The 19014-nt window shown below is 41.7% G+C and overlaps 1 protein-coding gene across 3 annotated transcripts in view; it reads right to left on the bottom strand.

The window, feature by feature from the left end:
* Nucleotides 1-19014, bottom strand: part of PARP8 (poly(ADP-ribose) polymerase family member 8) — a 154936-nt gene that overhangs the window by 60673 nt on the left and 75249 nt on the right. For all 3 annotated transcript variants that reach the window (XM_045204842.2, XM_024571933.3, XM_053914755.1), the window contains 6 exons: nucleotides 17145-17234; nucleotides 16516-16586; nucleotides 14958-15035; nucleotides 14106-14200; nucleotides 4536-4596; nucleotides 3991-4081 (listed from right to left, as the gene is read on the bottom strand). In XM_045204842.2, coding sequence (XP_045060777.2) covers nucleotides 3991-4081; nucleotides 4536-4596; nucleotides 14106-14200; nucleotides 14958-15035; nucleotides 16516-16586; nucleotides 17145-17234 — 486 coding nt within the window. The remainder of the gene's footprint in view (nucleotides 1-3990; nucleotides 4082-4535; nucleotides 4597-14105; nucleotides 14201-14957; nucleotides 15036-16515; nucleotides 16587-17144; nucleotides 17235-19014) is intronic.

The raw sequence follows: 19014 nt of genomic DNA, 5'->3' as shown, positions 1-19014 counted from the left end.
TAATTGTTCTCTTCTGGAATAATAAATACGTTCCTTTTTAGTATCACTGTCTCTTGCTGTTGTCATGTATTTCACAGACATGCCCATTTTAAATTGTATTTTTTCCCCTTGAATTTCCCCTAAGAAAAAGATAACCTTGGGGAAATGTCCTCCTAGGATGGCAGTGAGGGTGCATGGGCTGGAAGAAGCTTCCCTGTAACCGGTGCATGATGGAAACAGGAGACACCAGCGAAAGGAACGGGAACTTGCTATGAGGTCATCCCCACGAGAGAAACGTGCAGAGAATTTGGCTACAAAGAGGACAGATGGAACCCTTGTAAGGGGTCCTAACAGGCTGACCCCACAAAGCCCCCATTCTCTGAAAGACGGGGCAGGAAGCTAAGGCAGACACCACTAACGCATCTCCCAGTATGTGCCCAGAGCAGTTTCCTACAGGGTCGGACTGGTGGGCTTCCTCCTGAAGCAGAGGCAGATCTCTTTCTTGCCCTGTGACCCACCATCTAAGGTCAAGTTAGACCCCCAGTGAAGATCTGGGCCCAAGAACTGACTATGGAATTGGTCCCAGGAGAAACCAATGGGGGGCAGAGGAGGAAGAGGAAGACAGGAAAAGGGTCCAGCCCTGACCCACCATCTAAGGTCAAGTTAGACCCCCAGTGAAGATCTGGGCCCAAGAACTGACTATGGAATTGGTCCCAGGAGAAACCAATGGGGGGCAGAGGAGGAAGAGGAAGACAGGAAAAGGGTCCAGCCCCTGCTTCGGCCTGGTCCAGTGAGGACCACTGGAGTGTAAATCACAGGACAAAGCGCATCTGGACTCAGGGCAGGGTAGCTGGGCCTCAGGACACTCACATCAGCCACATCAAAGGGTCAGGGCAGAGGTGAGGACTACCCGGGAGACACAGAGCTCCACTGTGTCTAATGGGGAAGCCCATATGCGCTGTTAGCAGCAAAGCATGAAGGTGCTGGGGGAGGGGGTCAGAGCGGATCAGAGGGGGTCAGTGGGAGGCACCAGCAGAGTCACAGCCCCCCAGCTGTCAGGTCTCAGACTAATGCACCTAGGGAAGAGGCAGGGTGCAATTCTTTCCTCCTTCTTAATCGAAGAAATTACACACAAACCACACTAATTCCTGAAAGAAGCGCATTTCAACTCCTGCTTCAACACTGAGCAAAACAAAACTCCATCTATAGGAAGAAATAATCAGCTGGACGATTACTGATTTCTATTCACAAAATTCAGAACAATACTACATAAACAAAATGAATGCAGTTAATGAGAAAGAGGAAATAATAGGGTATCAGTAAAGATGGTAGTTAAATTAAAAATATAGGGGAAACGTTAAATCAAAGACTGAATGAAGAAGAAATTCTTAACGGAGTAGAAGATAAATGGGAAAAAAACGTGTAACATACTCGGAGGTGAAGGATGAAAGACTGAGACGGATGAGAGACAACAGTGGTTTCTCCTGGAAGCAACTACCGCGCTCCCGTGTACAACGCGCATCCACGTGTTTGCGTGTGTTGCATGTGGGGTCGTTACAGCCATTTTTACACCCATGGCATGTGGGCATTATACCCATGTATAACACACGTACTTATTTCTCCCTCAAAAACTGGGCAGAAATGTGGGCATCATCACATGGCAAAATTCAGTAATCGGAAGACAGAGTGTTACATCTAGTCTACTGTCAAGGTGAGCAGATAAAGGACAAAACAATTACATAGAAGTTGTTTGAGGTGAATTAAGACTTAAATATGTCAATAAAGGAAAACACAGAAAAGAACACCAAGGAGAAATAAAAAATAGCACAGTAAGTACATGTAACAAACTGAACAAAATCAAATACCTTTCTTACAAAGGAACAGAGATAAAACACTTCGGATATAAACTAGCATGATTTTTTCTAAAGCACTTTTGTCTTCTGGTGGGAAAATATGAGGATCCCATAAATTTATACTTGACCAAACTGTCTTGCTCACAAAACAAAGGGTCGTTCTCAGGTATGAAAAGACAAAGTATGACCTTTGTGCCTTTGGTTTTACAAACTATTAAATATGAGATGAAAAAATTAAATTATGGATGAGTTGTAATACTAAATAAGTGATACTGAACAATAAAGTCATCTAAGCATGAATTACAGTAATCACTGAAATATTCTTAACATTTACAAAATTGTTAAAATATTTGTAAAACTCTTCAAAGAGATATTGTGAAGAAAAATCTCTGCCTGAAACTGAAGATCACGTTAAAAATGAGTCACGGCGGTGAGATTACATACAAGCAGCCACGTTATCCTCTCCCACATGTGCAGTTGGGGAAAGCAGAGACAAACTGACCCAGTTTTATCCCTAACCCGGTAATTCAAAAACACAAAAGTTCTGACAGGAAGGCTTCTTTTCTTTCCATCACTATCAGAATAAAATTAAATGGGCACATTTCAAAGAAAGAAAAAATATATACCTATCGGCTGGAATACTGTGCAGATTTCACACATCATTCCATTTTGGAATACTTAATGAGGATGGCCTTGTGACATAACTTTAAAATGCGTAACTACTTACCGATTCAATGTCAAATTTATGACAATAAAACATGTATGTATGGAAAACAAACTGGATACAGCGGTCTCAGCATGGAGGGATTATGAATAATTATTTTTCTTCTTTATCACATTTATATATAAATAATCAAAGTACCAAATACTATTTGTCTTTGCCTTACATGAAATCATGTCACTCACTCTGCTATTTGTACTGAGGGTGGATTACTTAGGTAGAACACGTTAGACCAAAGTGGGAAAGAGGTGACTACAGAATCATTTTCAAAGTGTGAACTTTTCCTACATATTTCATAAATGTGAAAGCTAACAGCAGATGTAAGTTCCTTGACATGCCTGAAAAAAAACACGCAGAGACCACGCTGACGTAGGCACAGCGGGCTAAAGATTGCCACAACCTTGGGGGATGCCACCCACGTCCCGTCTCTTGATTTTGGGCGGAGTCTTCCTCTACTGTGATCAACAGAACACAGTGAAAGACTCACTGAGCCTTCTCCCGGGCAGCGCCCACACCCTGTCTCTCGGAACACTTGCTTTTGGGCCCAGCCACCCTCCTACAAGAAGCCCGAACCACACGAAGAAGTCCTGCATGAGGTACGCACTCTGGTTAACAGTCCCAGCTGGGCTCGGAGATGACGCTGTGTCAACTGCTAGGCACCCAACCTAGCGGAGCCTTTAATGACAAAAGCCTCATCCACCATCCATCTAACTGCAAAAACATGGGGGACTGCAAGCAACAGCAGCCCAGCTGAACCAAAGAACGGTGAGGGATGAGCGGTTTCAAGCCAGCGTATTCGGAGTGGTCTGTTATGCAGCGGTAGGTAACTGGAACAATGGGAACAGATCCAGTTGAGTGTGGAGTTTAATGCACTAACATGCGGGCGCTCCTATGTTAGGTAGGAAAACGGGAGTTTAATCCAGTAAGTCTTGGAAAGAGTTACAATAGGATCCATGGTCATAAGTACCTAGCAGTTGAAGTAAAGCAAAATCATCCCTAAAGCTACTGGAAGATGAAAGTATTATTGTGACTTCCATTTGCAAAAACAGAAAGATGTTACACTGAGGTTAAATTCATCAGTAATCAAAGGTGAGAAAAACATACATTAAAATTGAATCTCGGAATCAGAGACATAATTAAATCTAAGGGCAACCCAAAATGTATTCACTGAGCTTTTACTATATGCATCGTTCCCCTTGAGGTTTTAATGTGCTTATTTCACAACTTGTCAACTTCTGAAATCTAGACAACTACATGCTGTAGTTTCTCTTTCTGTTAGTTAGGCTGCCAACAGCCCATCTCTGCTAGGATGCAGCTGTATTTAAATTTATCAAGATAGCTGCAATTATGCTCAGAATTACCAAACGAACAGTCATGTTGCTTAATGCACAATGTACAACTAGTTAATATTCAAAATAATAGGGAAATACAGCTCACCTGGGCCATTCAAATACTGCGTGAGTGAACAGTGTAGTCGGACAATTATAGGTTCTGTTCGAACCACTTCCCAAGCCACGGCAATCTCCTCCTGTGCAAATACATGTATTTTGAAGATGAATTAGTCATCATGTAGAGTTCTTGATGTATTTTCCCAACTAGAACATATTTTAACTTACTTTGAAGAAATGCATAAATCATTAAGGCCTACAAATTTTCTCAAAATCTACTGGTTTGTAAAAAGAAAGCCAAACCACTTTTAATTTTTGCTGTCTCATATAAAAGTAAAAATGAAAAGAAATGCTGAAGTACTATTCTAAGAGTACTACACTATAAATTTGAGGATATGTAACATTAAAAGAACCAACACAAGTACATATATACATAAAATCGGTTTCTTCAAGTCATATTGCATTTCTTAATAAATCACTCTGAAAAAGTCAGTATGTTACTAAAAGTATTAGAAGAGAAACAAAATTTAAATCCACTCCCATTACCATAAACTGCTTACAAATGACTGTTACAGTGCATACGCTGATACTCACATCGAGAAAGGTAACGTCAATATGCAGATCAATATCTACATCGTCAATGGCTCCATATTCCCTGAAAGCAAAGATTAACATCGTTTTTTTCCAATTTCCTTAAAAGACAGTGTGTCGTAGGTTATTTTAAACTAAAAATGTAATCACGCATTCTTATCCCTGATTCCCAGATGGCTCCGAACTGACTGTGGACCTGAATTACCCAGCTCTGCCCAGCTGGAGAGTCGTTTCCCGTGGCCAGTTTGTAGCCTGTAGACACCTTCCCATCTGCATCCACACACATCTGCACGCATCACTTCAAGAGCTGTCTGGTTTGCGGTTTCAAACGTCCCCGGTTCTCCGTGGCTGATCGAACAATCTTCTCATGTGACCACTGTTCTCACTGTGGTCCCTAAGAATGAGGAATTGCTTTCGGAGGCCGGTGGGGAGTTTTTGGCATGAAGAAGGGGTGGGGGAAGAATTTACTGCCACAGTAACATGTCCACAGGTTTCCCTTCCACGTTAGACACCGTGGCTCTGAAAGGGACCCAGGTGCTCTGCCGCTTCGGTGTCCCTGCGTTTTCATAGCAGCTCTGAAAGTCTGACTTATCAGAACTGAAACTGCTCACAACAGTTATGTCCCACAGGAAGACATTAGGAAGACCAACTCTTCTCCAGCCTGGGGAGTGCCACAAACCAGCACATTGTTTAGAACGTTAACAACAGAGTATAAAAACAATGGCTTTTATATTCTCCACATACACACATCTCTATTCTGGGTATCTTTATAAAATTCTGGTTACAAATGCTGTACAAAGTGAGGGAGACCAGTGTAAAGGTAACAGAGATGACAGAAGGTAATGGTCAATATTTATTGAGCACTTGGTGCCTGAACTTGCTCTCAGAATTTTACACACGTGAGACCACTGTGCACTCATTTATACACGCATTCACCGAGACCCCGAGTGGTAAAGTCAGCCAGCCGCTGTCCCTCTGCAGCAGAGCAGGGATTCGAACACATATGTCCTATTTATTAATGCAAGTGCTTAATTAGTTCAGTAGTTAATAAACTATGACTCAGGATTGGACACCAGCTCATACATTAATGGGTGGTCTCATTTCAGCCTCCTTGTAGCCTTCAGCCAAACGACTACTACTATCCTCATTTGCAACTGAGCAAACTAAGGTTTAGCAAACTACAACTTGTCAAAAGGCAGGTAAGAAGCAGATGGAGAAGCGTGGTATTGAGTTGATGTCCAACTTCAACACTTCAAGTATAGTATCTGGTATGTAGTAAGTACTCAATGAAAATTTCTCTGTATTATATATATGTTCAAATAATGCTAACTCTTACAGGGTTCAGAGAAGGCATATTTAATGATTAAATGGTTTATGTAATTTCATACATAAAAGAATATAGGTAGTCTTTTTACTTTTGATATCTAGGACCAAAAACTACTGCATATTAGAATATAATAAATTAGCCTCCCTGCTTTCTCCATTCTTCCCTTAAAAATATATTGAAACAATGAGCACATTTTCATTATTTACAAAATTGTACGTTGTGTTTTCTTGGTAATGCTTTTAAAGGCTAAGGGATAAAAATTATTCACATAGGAATTAATTTTTAAAAATTGCATGTGTCAAAACATCCGTGTCATTCAGAGTAAGAACCTTTATAACCTTATGCAAATTCAGACATGATATGTAAATTCAGATACAAAAATATACCAATTTAGTCATGAAATTACACAGAAACTAAGACAAGAATAAAAACCAGGCACATGAATCACGTCTTTTGTGCCTCTAGTTCAGGGTTCAGTAAACTTTCCTGTAAAGGTCGAGATAGTGAATCTTTAGGCTTTTCAGGCCACACAGAGTCTCTGCCACATACTCCGCTTCTCATTTCTCTCACAACCCTTTAAAAAGCAAACACCATTTGCAGCTCATGGGTTGTTCAAAACCAGGGCCCGCAGCCCAGCGGTCATAATTTGCTGACTGAGAACACTAGCAAATTATTCATAATATAGGAAGTCAAATCTCTACAGTGAGGCAAGTTAAAGAAAGAGCCTCTGTATGTGGGTGAGGGCGGATGGCTAACGTGTTGCAAAGACACTTCAGTGGGGAGAGGACGCCCTGATTACAACCGTTCCGAGATAATGATGATATGGGAGACCTTTCACCTGGAAGAAGGCATGGAACATCAGAAACTGGGGGGAAAAGGAATACTGAACAGTAAGAAAATACTTAAACTATAGCACACTGACACGGTATTTTAAAATTACCCGTTACTAACAAAGTGGATATAAAAATATTTAATATCCCAAGGGAAATGTTCAAATATACTGTACTAACGGAGCAAGTAGATTATGAAAAAAGTATAGAAACTAAAACACCTTTCTTATAGAAAACAGATTTAGGAAAACCAATAAAGTAAATAGAGTACTTATAGAATAACTATAAATGTGGGTAGAACTTACTTTATAGAAGGTATTATGTATTTTATAAAAATGTGTACTTTTTCTGATTACCAAGGTAATATAGGCTCATTATATCAAATAAGAAATTTTTAAAAAGAAGTAACTTGGAACCACCACTCAGAGATAATTCCTTCACTCCTGTCTCACTGCGGACTCTTTCACATACTAATATGTCACGTAACACGTACAATATATTAAGGATAAAATTATATGTAGAGATTTTGTCCTGCTCTCTCACTTTTTCTGTGAGTGTTGTTTCCATATTGTGGAATATTTTTCTAAACTATAAATTTAAATGGCTGTATTTGTATAAACAAAATTCCGTAAGACAACATTAGGTTCCTTTCAATTCTTTTTGTTCACGATAAGTATTGATAAAGAGCTCTCTGGGTAAAAATCTATGTACATCCATCTTCTCACAGAAAATTTCTAGAGTTATTGAGCAAAATAAATGGTGTAACTCTAGTTGGGAGTCTTGATCCATGTATACTGTTCAATTACTGTGTTAAAAGATCATGACAATTTCCCATCACTGCAGCCAGGCCATCACAGTGAGCCCCCCTCCCACCCCCCCCACCCCCCCGCCCCCCGGCCTCGTCAGCAGCACACTTCTCTTTCCCGCACATCTTTGCCAGTTTCGGAGGAAGAGTAACTTCTGTTTGGATTGATTTACGGTGGCAGGACATGGTACATTTCGAGGCAGACAGAAAGAAACCAGAGATGAAAATCAGGAAGCACCTTACACACGGCCGTTTTCTTCGTAAAGGGATTTCTAGACCACTTCGACGGAATTTGGTCAGGAAGTTATGAGTCAGAATGTGACATATTCTTTCAAAACTTTCCCCATGTGAATATCAAAGTGTTCCTTACACGATTTCTTCAACACGTTTTTGGTTAAAAGTTAGTATCTTCCCAATTTCTAACACTATTCATTCCTTTCAAAGAAAATAAAAGGAAATAAAGGGTCACAGGTGCTCTTGGTCACCAGAGCAGGCACCCCAGGCGCCCATAGACACCGAATGAGAAGGCGATGGAGGCAATAAAGGTTTGCCGTTACCTGCATCCTGCGGGGTAGATCGGTGGACAGTGACTCTGTGTTTGTGCCGCCCTTCAAAGCATGCACAGCAACGCTGTGATATGCAAACTGATTTCTGCGGTGCTTCCCTTTTTACATAATGTCAGTCACTGCGTTTCCCGAGGGGGGGGGGTGTCACAAAGCGTGATTACGTGTGTCCAGACACAGTGTCTGGGTCAACAGGCTCACTTCCCATATGAATGACGTTCAGTCGTAGCCCCAGAGCTGACGCACAGCCAGCAGAATCGAGGAGCACGCTTGCGCTTTGCATGCAACCTGAGTTGTGGAGCAAGGTGCCTGATTGTGTCCCGGACGCCGTACTGGGTTTATTATAACTCAAAATAAACTCGCGCACTGCCTGTATCTATCTGCTGTGAAGAGATCACTTCAGACTGAATGGGAATGCCGTGTGAAGGTGAGGGACATGGCACAGGTATGATCTGATGCAGCTGTGCCAGTCTGCAACTCGGGCTTTGGAAAGAAACCGCTCCACAGGTTTCTTCCCAGACCTCCCAGCTGCTCTTTGAACTGACACAGCTTCGAATCTGACTATTTGAATTTGCATATTTACATGTGGCCTAGTTTATTCTAGAGCAGGGTGGGGCAAAAGTAGGTTTACAGTTGTTTGTATGTCCAATAATATGCTAATTAATAAATAATAATGTACGAATAAGCTGTTTCACATATTCAGAACTATAAACCTACTTTTGCCCCACCCTGTGTATGAAATATATTTTTCCATGAACACGTATCTTTGAGGGCACTTTTTGTTAGAATTCTTGGCAATTCATTCTCCTTTTACTGGAACTAATCAATACAACAGCCTCACTAATGAGACATCACATAGATACTCATAATAGATAGAATATTAGACTAAGTTGGTTCTCCTTTCTCTGCAAAACTATAGCTTATTCATTATATAATTGCCATATTTTAAAACACTATCTCATCAAAACTAGCAGTGATTATCCCCATTATAAAATATATACTTTACATATCTAGCTTTCCTTTTTTAACTGTCAAGGAAATTACATGTATACTCACATACATGAAACTCTACCGAAGCTTCTTGGGAAATAAACCTCTTGCTATTTAGTAATTTCTGCCTTCGACAACTGGTCAGCTGTATTTTGAGGAGAAATGCATTTTGTGAACAAACAGACACCTTCCTGTGACATCTGAAACCCCACAGCTTCCCTGTCTCTCTCTGCAGGCCTACTCAACGTGTGCTTTTGCTCAGCGTGGGAGAGATGTTTGTGAATGGGCCAAGAATACGCAAACTCAGTCATCAGGAAGAATCTGGGCACGTTAAAGCATCTGCAAGACCACAGCCAAAGTAGTTATACATTTCTCTAGAGGAGAACAGGGCAGAGGAGAACTTAAAAATTAGGTCCAGATAAGAAAGGACGCCCATATACAACAGCAGTGAGTAAGAGATACAGCATGAACAGGGGCTACACCTCCGTCCTCAGCTTAAAAATCTTGCTGTTGCTTGAAGAAGGCACGGGCACCAGGAGCTGAGGTGACCGTGTGGGGTCTGATGTCCTGAAGCTTACATCTAGGTCATGTGCAGTGTTTTTCAAAAGTGCAATCCCCTTTGTGCCTTTGCTCTGTGGGCCCCACGTCATCATGGTCCCCCACTCTGCAGACTCATACTGCCTTTTCCTGAGACTCCAGAGGCAGGAGTGGGAGACGCAGCGTGCTGGAAAGGACACCACAAACATCCAACCCGAGATCCTCTTAACAACCGACAAGCTCCAGTGCAGGTTATGCTGGGGGTAAGAAACATCCTCAAAATCTCCGTGTTTTAGGACAAAAGGGGATTTAAATCTCACTCATACCACATGGTTGTGACGGGACCCAGGCTGGGGGATGCTGCTCACCACAGTCACCGAGAGGCACAGGGATGGGGTCTAGAGGACACGGGGCTCGCACCCCATTACTGTGCTCACACTGCACTGACCAGACAAGCTGTGTGTGCACACCTCACATGAGAAGGGCAGGGGGCCCCAATCCCAGCACGGGCTGGAGGAGGGCCAAAAGGCCGGTCAGCCACCCTGGGGGCTGCTGTGCAAATGGAAACCTGGAAATTCAGAGAAATGAAAGTGCTCCGCCCGGATCTTGGTGGCGGATCCCACCTTCCCTTTCTCTCCCTCTCTCTGGAGACAGACGTTTGGGTGGTGGGCTTCAACACAGTCGTAGAGGCTCCTCAAATCTTAAAAAAAATCCTCATTCTGCCCTGCCCCAGCAAATACCAACTCCAAAGGGCCTATTACGAACGTCCGTCCACAAAAAGCAATCAAAACACACAACAGTCACATTCTTCTAACCCACATTCAGCGAGAGCCACAACACTACCCACGTGGCTTCAGTGTTCTAAACGGAAGGTGGTATGTCATAAAGCAAAGCATACTTTCTATGGGTTCCAGTTCAAAACCGCACGAGCGAATTATCAGAATCACTTCACTCCTGAACAAACAAGAATTTTGTGACTTGTAAGTCCCTTCCTGTCTAAAAATATTCATCTCAAATTGCTTTCAGATAACACTAATCAACAGTTTTTAAAAATACACAACTGGAAGAGTAAATTTATAATGGAAAACACAAACTACCTTCATTGTGGTGCATGACTCCAGATGAGACACCTCCAGACTAATCCCGGGGTAATCACGCTCCCCCGAGACCTAGCTCGCTTCCTGCTCAGAGCCTGTCAATCTGAACACTCAACACGACCAGCATTCTGCTCCCAGACAGGGGCAGGTAGGGCCGAAATAATCTATTTTATGAAAGCCCCTCTTTCTGTACCCTCCTCCAACCTTTCAAGATGGCTGCGCCTCCATCGAGGCGACCTCGGAGATTTCCATCCCTTACAGAGAACTCAGATGTGGTTAGCTGCCTTCCTCATTAGCTGTCACATGAAAAAAAATGACACCGAATAGCCTATTATGCACATTGAGGTACTCTTGCTCGTCAAAGTCCATTAAGTTCTTATAAACCTCAATTAAGTAAAAGAACAGCTAATTAGAACAGTCTGTTTTCAATAGCAGCAGAACTCTGCCAGGAAGATGAGGCCAAGACCTTATGTCTAACTCCTCCCTGTCCCCTGTGCCCAGCCCTCAGTATTTGGGGCTAGACAGTAAACTCGTTCTTATTTATTTTAAGTAAATCAAACTCGACCTGCTGAGATTCACCTTTATATCATTAGGCCTCCGAGAGGCGTGTATTCTGGAAACGTCCTCTGTAGCTAGAGGGAATCCAGAGCAGGCAAGAACGTGGCTCGCATTTGTTAAGACTTGAACTGGATCAAAACTTTTAAGTGAAATAAGGGGGAAAAATAATCGCAACCATTTATGACTTCAGGAACTTCATTTAAATAACATTCCATATTCATCTAATTTCAACAGTTGAAAAATTATCAAAATTTTTATTAATAATGGAAAATATTAGTAGAGATGATCATTAGGTATTTAATAAATACCTACTGAAAAAAATCATACATATGTGACAGTGTAATTGGGGTCTAGATAGCATGGAAATGTGTTTTAAAAAGATTCAAACTAGCCCTTACTGGTGTGGCTCAGGGCGTCGGGTGTCATCCTTAACACCGAAAGGTCACTGGCCGGACTGCAGATCAGGGCACAGGCCTGGGTTGCGTCCCTGGTTGGGTTGCCCTGCCCCAGTGAATACCTAAGGCCCCGCCCCTTTACAACCTATCAGCTGCACCGAGACAAAGAAATATGGCCTAAATGAAAGAACAGAACATAACCTCAGAAATAAGCGATGAGGAGACTGCCAACCTATCTGATGGAGAATTTAAAGCCCTAGTATTCAACATGCTCACAGATCTGATTGAGCTGGGTTGAAAAAATGAAAAAACAAATGAAGGACACCCAAAGTGAAATAAAGCAAAATATTCAACGAACCAACAGTGACAGGAAGGAAACCAGGACTCAAAGCAACAATTTGGAACAAAAGAAAAAAATAAACATCCACCAAGAAGAAAAGGAAGAAACAAAAATCCAAAAAAAATGAAGAGAGACTTAGGAACCTCTGGGTCAACTTGAAACGTGCCAATATCAGAATTATAGGGGTGCCAGAAGGAGAAGAACAACAGCAAGAAATCGAAAACTTATTTGAACAATGAAGGAAAACTTCCCCAATCTGGCAAAGGAAATAGACTTCCAGGAAGTCCAGGAAGTTCAGAGAGTCCCAAAGAAGTCAAAGAGGAACACACCAAGGCACATCAGCATTACGTTACCCCAGATTAAAGACAAAGTGAGAATCCTAAAAGAAGCCAGGGGAAAGGAGACAGTTACCTGCAAAGGAGTGCCCATTAGACGGTCAGCTGATTTCTCAAAAGAAACCTTGCAGGCAAGACGGGGCTGGAAAGAAGTATTTGAAGTCATGAAAGGCAAGGACCTACATCCAAGATTACTGTATCCAGCAAAGCTTTCATGTAAAATGGAAGGACAGATAAAGTGCTTCTCAGATAAGGTCAAGTTAAAAGAGTTCATCCTCACCAAGTCCTTACTATATGAAATGTTAAAGGGACTTATCTAAGAAAAAGAAGATCAAAAGTATAAACAGTAAAATGACAACAAACTCACAACTGTCAACAAATGAACCTAAAAGAAAAGAAAAACAACAAAAACAAACACTAAGCAAACAACCAAACAGGAACAAAATCAGAGAAATGGACATCACATGGAGGGATTTCAGTGGGGAGGGGGAAGGGAAGGGAGGAATAGGGTCGGAAAGGTACAGGGAAGAGGAAGCATAATTGGTAGGCATTAAATAGACAGGGAGATGTCAAAAATGGTATAGGAAACACAGAACTCAAAGAACTTATATGTACAACCCATGGACATGAACTAGAGAGGGGGGCGAATACTGGAGGGTTGGGGGGACAGGGTGAAGGAGGGATAAAGGGGAAAAAATTGGAAAAACTGTAATAGCATAATCAATAAAAAATACTTTAAAAATATTAAAATAAATAAAAGCACTTGTGTGGACTCTCAAAATCTGCATACGTCCATGGAAAGGAACATCACCAGATCACGGATATTGCCACTGCAAACAACCAAGAACGCAGCAATGTGAGGTTCAGATACACTCTGTGCTATGCTGAACAGCAGAATACAACCATGGTTAAAAACCCGACCAAAACGAAACAAGGCCAGCGACAAAACAGGGCAGAATCACTCACTCACCTACTGAATGAAGGCTCAAAGAACAGCTGGCCTGTGGAAAGGGCTGGATGGAACCCACAGTGGGGGCAGAGCAGGAAGCACTGCGTGATAAGAAAACTGCTCAAACAAAAGCCCAAAGTCAAGTGGGAACGTGGCATATGCAGACAACTGGAACATTTCTGGTTTGGATGGGAAAGGCTGGAGCTGAGGTCAGGCTGGAGACTGACTACCATTTAGGCAAAGAAGAGGCACCTGAGGTAATCAAATCAGGCAGCAGGAGGAAGGTGCCAGGTGGTGCAGAAGGGGTTTGTAAATAAAGAGGATGGGGGGAGGGGGGGTCGTCTTCTGAATGATTGAAACTAATAAAAAATGGTCTACAAATTTATCACCACTTAATAATACATTAAGCAACTGCAGATGTATGTCTTTCCCTCCTTCCCGTTTTTAAGGGCCGGATAACACATCCCTACGTGACCTGGTTACCAGGGGGCCGCGAATTCTGCACTTTCTCGTTCACGTGACCGAGCTACGGTGACAGCACGGCCCGCTGGACAAATCTGTCGTCAGAATTGATGGTGACACAGCTCAAGGCTGATGTTTCCTCCGACTGACTCTCTAAATACGTAATTTTTAAATGCAGCCAACGCCATCTTAAACCCTGTACAGAAGAAAACCCATATAGCCTTAAGGATGCCATTGTATGTAAGCAGAAAGGCATTAAAATCTCTCAAATATCGCCAAATACAATGAAGCCCAGGGAAATTTCCACTTAAATATTTCCAAAAGAAAATCCCCGTGACTTACCCCAAATAATTTTAACTTTTCTTCGCCAAAGGTATTTCCTTACCTGAGAGAAACTGCGTGTGGCCCATAGATCTCTCTGACGGCCGACAGGTCGGCTTCGAGCTGCGGGTGCTTGTGTAGCTCCCCGTCATAGTTCACCTGCGGGACAGCGATGGGTCAGCAGTGACACAGGTGGGGAAGAGTGGAAGAGAGCCAACACGCAAACCGTCTCATTATTACCTTCTTGTTATTCTATCCAACTCACAAAGCCTTGCTGATCAAGAAGTTTACAGAAACAGAACAAGACACCTTATGTATCCATATCCTAAAACGAATTGCCCAGTTTAAACACTTAACGTTATCCTGGAACTGTGTGTGTGTGTGTGTGTGTGCGCGCGCACGCGCCTACTGGCTATGCCACTTCTGCATCTTTAAATTACGATTTTCTTCCTCACAATCTCCAATGAACAGTTAACATTAGCATAAGAGAAAAAGGAAAACAATGAATGCGAACAACGGGAATGCTCGATAAAGGTTTATAAAGGTTAATCCCCTTCTATTTAAAACAATCCATGTTTTTGTTAGAACTGTCAGCATTTCAAAATACTGACTGAGCACAATTTGCTGAAGAAACATAAAAGCCAAAAGCACAAGGAGACGCTGTGTGCAAAACCACTACGATGGGGTGAGCCAGGTGCAATGTCAAGGAATGACCGCAGTCAAAAACTGCGCACGTAACCCTGATCTCTGAAGCAGCACAGAATATGAGATGTGGGTGAGTCACAGGGACATCATCGTTACAGAACCCGGAACCACACAGGCCCCTCACTTAGGTCACGAGCACACGCGTCCACCCGCCAGGACACGCGGGTCTGCAAGCCCGCAGACGGGTGTTTGGAGGACCTCGTGTGCTTACCTGTCCTCCGTAATAGAACTCTTCAGAGTCATTATCCCCTTCAGAGTCTTCTTCCACTGTGCTGCTCTGCCTGGACTCCTTAAAAGGACAGAGTAAGAAGACGACGTCAGTGTCAGGCTAGTTGTCCTCCTTCGGAAAAGAAAGCAGCAGGTGGCCACACTAGGTGGGTCTTCGTGTATCGCCTGGATTCCGTGTGCACAGACTCGGTGCGGTGCGAGCCAAAACACAACAAGCAGTAAGAGACGGTCTGGAGAGCTCATTAAGCTCTAGGTACCTATTTTGCATATCTGCGTTGTACAATTTAACATTTGACATATATATTTCATATTTAGCCAATATATACATATAATACTGTTTTATATAATAATTGTATGTAATATATAATAATTGATCAATATATACTGTTTTATATATAACCAATTATAACTTTCAATTTGTTCTGACAAAACACCTAACAAGCTCATACTAATTCAATTTCTTTAGATTTAAATTTCCAATGAGTCTACATTCAACACCATCTTGCACCGCCTTCCGGTGAACTGGCTCCGTTCTGTGGAAGTCCCTCCGCATTATTCCACAGACGGTCCTCACTCCCACTGCCAGCTCCACAAATGGCATGGAAGACGACACTGAGTCCAACAATATAAAGATGACATGATAGAAATAAATAGGAATCGCATCATAAAAAACTTTCAGAATATAGAAATTGCTTTCGGTTTCAGATTCAAAAGGATATTTAATATGCTTGAACTTGAAGTTTGAATTTCTGATTAACTGAACCACATCTGTTATGTGTCCACAGTACAAGCAATGAAAATGTATCTGAATTAACTAATGGTTACTGTTACTGTCCCTGTTCCCAACACTGTGAAAATAATCAGGAAAAAGGTAGCCGCCTTCAGATGCATGCAAGAATTTGTTAATACAATGTTTTATAATCACCCCTAAATTTCTAGACCAAATTTCCAATTCTTAAAGCAAGAACTCAGAAAAAGAAACGTGGGTTTGATAAAATGGGAACGGTTTTTGGTGTCAGCGACAGGGCTGCTAAATCAGTGGTTGTCGGGTGTGGCTGGGGAAGCACCGGAGGAGCCGCACAGCACCGAGTGGCCCTACTGCCTGCACTGCTGATGTGACACTCGCCGATAACAAGACTATCCCCGGCCTGCGCTACCTTAGCTAGAGATCATCGTTTCCAAATGGGATTTTAAGGGTGCCGTCAAAACTATGTATAGCCACGTATAGTTATCACAACTCTAAGTTACATAAGCGCTCCTCAGGCTACATTATTTGGTGAAAATATAGAGGATAGGGTAGGTTTGTATGCACTTTATTTAGACAAACAAGACATTCATTATTTTAAAGGGAGCTTCCTTTTTAGAGTTAATTTTAGGCCACTACGCTTCCCACATGGTAAGTCCCTGAGGCACAAGGTTTAAGCTTCATTCACTATATTCAATCTTAATCTAAATATCAATGATGATATCAATACAATCACACAGTAAATTTAAAACATATCTATACTGTTTTAAAGAAATATAAAATATAATCTACATACCTCCCCATTTTCCTTCTGTAATTTGGATTTTATGGATAAGCAACAGTTAATGTCATTTGTTTTTCTTAATTCTGAAAGTTATAAATTAAAAAAATCATTTTAGTTTTCAGTATACTATTAACAAGCATTCACAAGTTTCAGTATAAAAATACCCTTTAGATGATTCTCTCCTTTGCAAGAAAATTAAGGGATATTCTGAAATGATACGCGTTGGGGAGTTACATAATATCCAAGCCATCCTGATTTCTCACAGCTCATAAAGCCACGGTGGAAGTAAAATGCCAGCATGCAGATGCTTTCAGCGCCCCGTATATTTCACGGGTCTGCATCGCCTTGAGTGTGAGTCTTAAATGTTCAGTTTATCGAATGGTATCATTACGCATGAAATATTTTCATAAGAGTAAATATCAACATAATATGCTTATATAAGACTTTTTAAAAGTACTGTTAATTTATGCACTTAAAAACTGTTGAAAAACAAATTAATGTACTTTAGATAGGAAATTTATATGAAAAACCAGATTTCTAGATGCTAAAGAACCATGTTACATGAGTTAAAGGAAACCAAAACACAAAGCTATCTACAACGAAAAAAAATCAACCTAGAACAAATAGTGTATTCCTATTACCTGTTGCTATTCGATGAAAAATTACAGGAATTGGCTCTGTAGTAACTAATACATCTTCATCATTTTCTGAACTTGACACATACGTATTATCTGCATAGAAATATAGACAATTAAAGGCATAGTAACTTGGAAAAGTACATCCTTTACAGAAGTATAAAGTTATACCCACATCACTTCTAACACTCCTGAAGGACACGCTACTGTTCTAATAAACGTCAGGAAAAAATGAAGTACGTTGAAAATTTACGCGTGAACTAATTGTAAATGGCCTCCTTAAAGGTGGTTGCATCTGCTAGAGAAAAAGAGAGTTTGGGGTAGATGCTATCCAAGTACATCTAAAATATGTCACATGTGGCAACGACTCATTGGGATGCAATTCATTAGGATGCAATTGGTTGTCCCAACTCACTGAACAGGCCCTTCCCGTTGCCGATCTCTGCAAGGGGAGGCGGTGTTTGCGAACGCGGGGAGTGAGCCCAACAGGGCGCCAGGTGCACCCAAAAGACTCCATGCCAAGTTTTACGGAATGCGAGCTAAAGCTTTTGTTGTAAATCCTATTTCCCTTATAAGTCTAATATAGATTTTGTTTTCTATTTTTTAATCTTTATCTTTCAATTACAGGTTACTATTAATATTATTTTGTATTGGTTTCAGGTCTACAGCATCGTGGGTAGACAATCATATACTTTACACAGCATATGTTTTTAAACTGATACAAAGTCTACAATTCTTCTTCCACAAATTAACTTTATCTAAATAATAGTACACCAGTTAAATGCATCGAACTTTGAATCATTCCATAGAACACTGAACTATTCCATAGATTCTTTGAGTTTCTTACGCATTTTTTGTTTCCTCTGGAAAAGATATTTTTATAAACTTAGGATTGTTCCCTGATAAATACTGATCTTCACATATATGACATCATAACAGAACACACAGCTGTATATTCCACTTTGTCCATTGGCAATTAGTTACAGGGCATCTGGGAGAGAGCAATATAACAGACACGTCACCAATTCATTAATAATGGTCCCACAACACACTCGGCGATGTGTAAAGCACATATAAATATAAAAACAAAAGCATAACACGTCCCCAACACCTCATGGGAGCCTATACCGATTCCGCCAGGGGAAATGGGTGTTCAGATGACAAACACCCCATCGAAGACCGAGTCGGGTTTTCGCAATACTGTGCAGTGTCGGAGAGCACTGATAGATACTAAGTCATTACTTTACTCCCAAAGAAGCCCCTGTACTGTCTTCAGACCCCGAGTGGGTGAAGACAGGGGTGTGAGATCGCAGAGCAGTGGCGCCCACAGACCGAAGGCTTCCGTGGCTACCCAGGGAGGTCACAGGACACGCGTGGGGGTGAGATCGAAGCCAAGCGGGTTGCCTCCTTACTCTGACCTGTTCTAATTACAAATTTTGCCTTGTTTCCTGTCCAGGCAGCATTAAGGAGGGTGTGAGATTTCTGTGTTTGTCAAGGGGGGGCCGCAGATTACGAAGCGGATTTGATACGAATTTGCTCTCATTGTCTCACCCTTAGTTGAACCTTCTTATCTGGAGAGTCTTCTTTCAGGAACCTTATTATACTTTCAGGTGAGGATTCGAATAACCCTGTATGGGAGTCAGTTTTTAAATTTCTTAAACTCTCATGCAGAGGCCTACTAATTCAAAGTTATTTGCTTCTGAATCACTTAATTAGTTTTGCCCTGTGCACAATGGACCCCTTGAAGCAAACTTAGGGAGAAGAGGAGAATTAAAAGCCAGCATTAAAGCAACAGAGGAACAGCTGACCACCAACCAGAAGGGGAGACACAGAAAAATCTGTCAGGTGGACACAGTCTCATGCAGGACCTCAGCAT

The sequence above is a fragment of the Desmodus rotundus genome, chromosome 1 (genome assembly GCF_022682495.2).
Source record: "Desmodus rotundus isolate HL8 chromosome 1, HLdesRot8A.1, whole genome shotgun sequence".
Lineage (NCBI taxonomy): Eukaryota > Metazoa > Chordata > Mammalia > Chiroptera > Phyllostomidae > Desmodus > Desmodus rotundus.
The sequence above is the reverse complement of the archived record's forward strand: the minus strand, read 5'-3'. Positions and strand labels throughout refer to the sequence as shown.